The sequence below is a fragment of the Austrofundulus limnaeus genome, unplaced genomic scaffold (assembly GCF_001266775.1).
Source record: "Austrofundulus limnaeus strain Quisiro unplaced genomic scaffold, Austrofundulus_limnaeus-1.0 Scaffold283, whole genome shotgun sequence".
Taxonomy (NCBI): domain Eukaryota; kingdom Metazoa; phylum Chordata; class Actinopteri; order Cyprinodontiformes; family Rivulidae; genus Austrofundulus; species Austrofundulus limnaeus.
Genome location: NW_013952685.1, coordinates 590,954 through 594,650, shown reverse-complemented (window position 1 = coordinate 594,650; position 3,697 = coordinate 590,954). Strand labels below are relative to the sequence as shown.

Sequence of the window (3,697 nt, the reverse complement as noted above, 5' to 3'; positions counted from 1 at the left end):
GACGTGACATGTTCGTACGAACCCTTTGTACGAACAAAAGTAAGAGAAATTTAGGATAAGAATACGAACATGTTCTTGCATGAGGCCCATTAAATCTAAAGAAGCAGCAGATGGTGTTGAATCACAGTCTCCCATCCTGAGCAGCACATGGTGACAGAGGAGAGGAAAAACTCTCTTTAACAGGAAGAAACCTCCAGCAGAACCAGAACCAGGCTCAGGACAGGCGGCCTCAACCAGCTGGGTTTCAGAGGATGGGAAGGAGATTATATCCTGACACAATATTCAGACTTATGGGGTCATTTGTTTTAGACTCTACTGTCTCTTGGCCTTACATTTATGGAAAAAAGAAGGGAAAAAGCCATTCTTTAGCTGATGCAAATGATCAAAATGTAAAAAAAACGGCTGAAAATTAAGGAAACTTAAAATCTGCACTCTACATTTAAATTCAAGCCCACATAATACTAAAAATAAAAAAAACATGACACATAAGCCTCTTCAAGTAGTCGAAATTAAACTGACAACTATTTTATTATTCTGAAAATAAAATTACACTGTTAGTGACAACTTTTACCAAAATAAAAAAAGTCAATTTTCTTATTTAAAAACGAGGCTTCTCTCCTCACACAGAAACTGATTCGAATTAAATCAAATTTTGACTCCAGCGAAAATTCACTCTTCTAGTTTGGGAGAAAAAAAATTGTTTAATTACCAATCATGGCTTTTAGACTGGAACCGTGGGCTTAAAAAAAAGGGAGAAAAAAAACCAAACTGCAAAGAGATTGAGCCCTCATGATCAATGTCTGCAGCAGCTGTCATTACGCTGATGAGTTTTTATTAAAGTCATCCATCATCAGCGTAATCAATCCAGATAAAACATGTAGAGTCTGCTCAGGAGGACCCACTCCTGTGTTCTGACAAAGCTAATGGGAGAGGATGACATCATCGGTGTTTATTTGTTTACCGTTTGCGATCACTCACCGAGCACGCCGAGGCGGTAGTTCATGGTCACCACGATCACGTTGCCGTAGGCGGCGAGGACGCTGGCGTCGAACATGTTCCCCGTGCCTTCCATGTAGGAGCCGCCGTGGATAAACAGCATGACGGGTTTCTTCCTGCGGTCACGGATGTCTACGCACACACACAGCACAAAGTAAGGAATCTAAAGCAGGGTAAAAAAGTCAATAAATGTGTTTACATCTCTCATATTCTGTTTGATCAAACTCAGTGTTCGGCTTTAATATATTGAATAAACAGTAAATTGTTCAGCTGCATGAAAACAAAGAAAACCGCGCTCCCTCCCTGCAGATGATAGATTTAGAAAAGAAGCTTTATGTAATTTTGGCTTCAATCAAGGAGAAAAACAATGTGTTTCCTGGTGATTAAAGTAATAACACCTGCAGAAAATCATTTGATATGAGTTCTAACATGAACATAAACACTTTTGAGGCTTTTCTTTCACAATAAAGGTGAAGCAGTTCTGATCACGAAGCACGAGGAACTTCACGGTAAATCGATCTTTCCTGCACTGGATCAGAGTTTTAAACGTGAGCCGAACACTGAGACAAGAATTTGATACGACTGCGGAAACTATGACTGAATCTAACCTAAAACAAAGAGGTGCTCATTTTTCTGCAGTCTGGGATTATAATAAAGAAACTCAACAATAAAAAAACAACAACAAAAAAACTCAAATATCGGAACTTCTTTCTGGAGAAAAGTATTCTGCGTGGAATCAGCAGATAATAAAAAAAGCCACTGGCACTCAAGACATCAATTCAGGAATAAATTTCCCTAATTTCAGCACTTTATTTTGCACATTAGAGCTCGGGGCACCCATAAATACAAAGTGCAAACTGCTGCCAGCTTCGCGGACAGCCAGGACAAACTATTTCTGGGTCGGTTCTCCCATGAGGAATCACAGGAAAACAGAAGGTTTTATTAATGCTATCAGTTCTGGACCAGCACAAATCATCAGTTGTTGCCTTGAGCTAAAACGTCCACAGATAACACAAATGTCTCATAGAAATGTCAGGTTCTATCAGGGAGGAAAAGTTAAGCTTTAGGCAGGGTTCTTAGAATATTTACTTTAGTTTTTACTTCATCTTTGTAGAATTTATCAATTCTTTCTTTATCTGCTTCTAAAGCATGCAAAATGTGATTATTATTATTATTTTGCACATTTTTTGGCACGTATGTCATTCCTGTATTTTTGTGCTATCTGTATGTTATATATTAAAATGTTCAGCTCCTTTAGGACATTCCTTCTATGACTTTTCGTACTTCAGTACTTTATACTTTTTGAGTTATTTAGCTTTTTTCTGCCATGTTTCCCTGATTGAAAATGAATGGAGCTGTCATCATAAAAACGCTTCAAAATATAAATCTTTACTGTACTTTTTATCTTTTGTCATAGTTCTGTTTCTGTTTCCAACTTATTTGTGTTAATTTCACCGTCCTTCAGCTTCTATTTCGCTTTTAGTTTTGATGTTTTTTAACTACTATACTGGCCTTCCGTGCTTTCATTTTACCAGGTCATGTTTGTAAATAAGTGGTTCTCAAACAGTTTACCTGGATAAATAAAGGTTAAATAAGTAAAATAAAAATTTTACTTATTTCATCTTTTTGTTCTCCTTTAGCTATTTTTTTTAGCTCATTTCAGCTGTTTTTTGTGTTTTTAGCTACTTTTTTAGCTAATTTGAGCTTTCCATTTAGTAACATTAAACAACTATAAATAACAAATAAATAAATTCAAGTGATGAGTTCAGCTTTTTACTGCTTAATTCAGCAAAAGTGCTGATTTCGTTTCTTTCCGCTCATTTCAGCTGTTTTTTGTGTTTTAGCTACTTTTTTTAGCTAATTTGAGCTTTCCTTTTAGTTAAGTAAAAACAACTATAAAATAATAAATAAACAAATAAATTGATTTAAGTGGTAAGTTCACCTTTTTACTGCTTAATTCAGCAAAAGTGCTGATTCTGTTTTTTTTCTGCTAATTTCAGCTACTTTTTAAGCGACTTTTGGCTACTTCCAGCCAAACATTTCAGCATTAAGCATTCACACTGCATTTTCACAGGAAATGTCAATTCTCTAGTTTTTCATTCATTCTAGAAACACAAAAACTGTGAAAAAAAAATTAAATAAGATGTTATTAATGGTTTAAAGAGGTCCTGATCTGCTGTTAATCTGTTTTCACACATATAATCTTAAACTGAAGAGATGAAGAAATCCCTCCCCTGCCTGCTCAGCTGCCTCTGCTCCTATTTGCAGAGTAGTTTTTTTGTGCGATGCTCGGGTGTTTTCTGTTTTTGTATAAACAGGATCAAAGCTCTTTTTTAAACTCATCCTTCCTATGTGTGTGTATTCTAAACTGCAAGGTAGCGCAGGGCCCTGGACATTCCTTCCCCCGTGTCTGTCATGTGTGTGTGTTTCTCCGGATGGATGTTCAAAACTGCAAATTTCATTCTGCATTGCATCTGATGTTGTGTATGAATGACAATAAACGACTCTTGATTGATTGAAATGTCAGAGCAACACAAACCAGACAGTTTCAACTAAAGAAATTGATCTTTGAACACTTCTCTGCACAGTCTATTTATTTTGCTGAAGTTACAGCTGGTAAAACAAGTATTGAACACGTCATCATTTTTCTCAGTAAATATATTACTAGAGGTGCTAATGACATGAAATTTTCACCAGATGT

At 36.2% G+C, this 3,697-nt stretch overlaps 1 protein-coding gene across 2 annotated transcripts in view; it reads right to left on the bottom strand.

Moving 5' to 3' along the window:
- The window catches only part of nlgn2a (neuroligin 2a), a 348,430-nt gene that overhangs the window by 114,343 nt on the left and 230,390 nt on the right, over positions 1-3,697 (bottom strand). For both annotated transcript variants that reach the window (XM_014021224.1, XM_014021225.1), the window contains one exon: positions 979-1,128. In XM_014021224.1, coding sequence (XP_013876678.1) covers positions 979-1,128 — 150 coding nt within the window. The remainder of the gene's footprint in view (positions 1-978; positions 1,129-3,697) is intronic.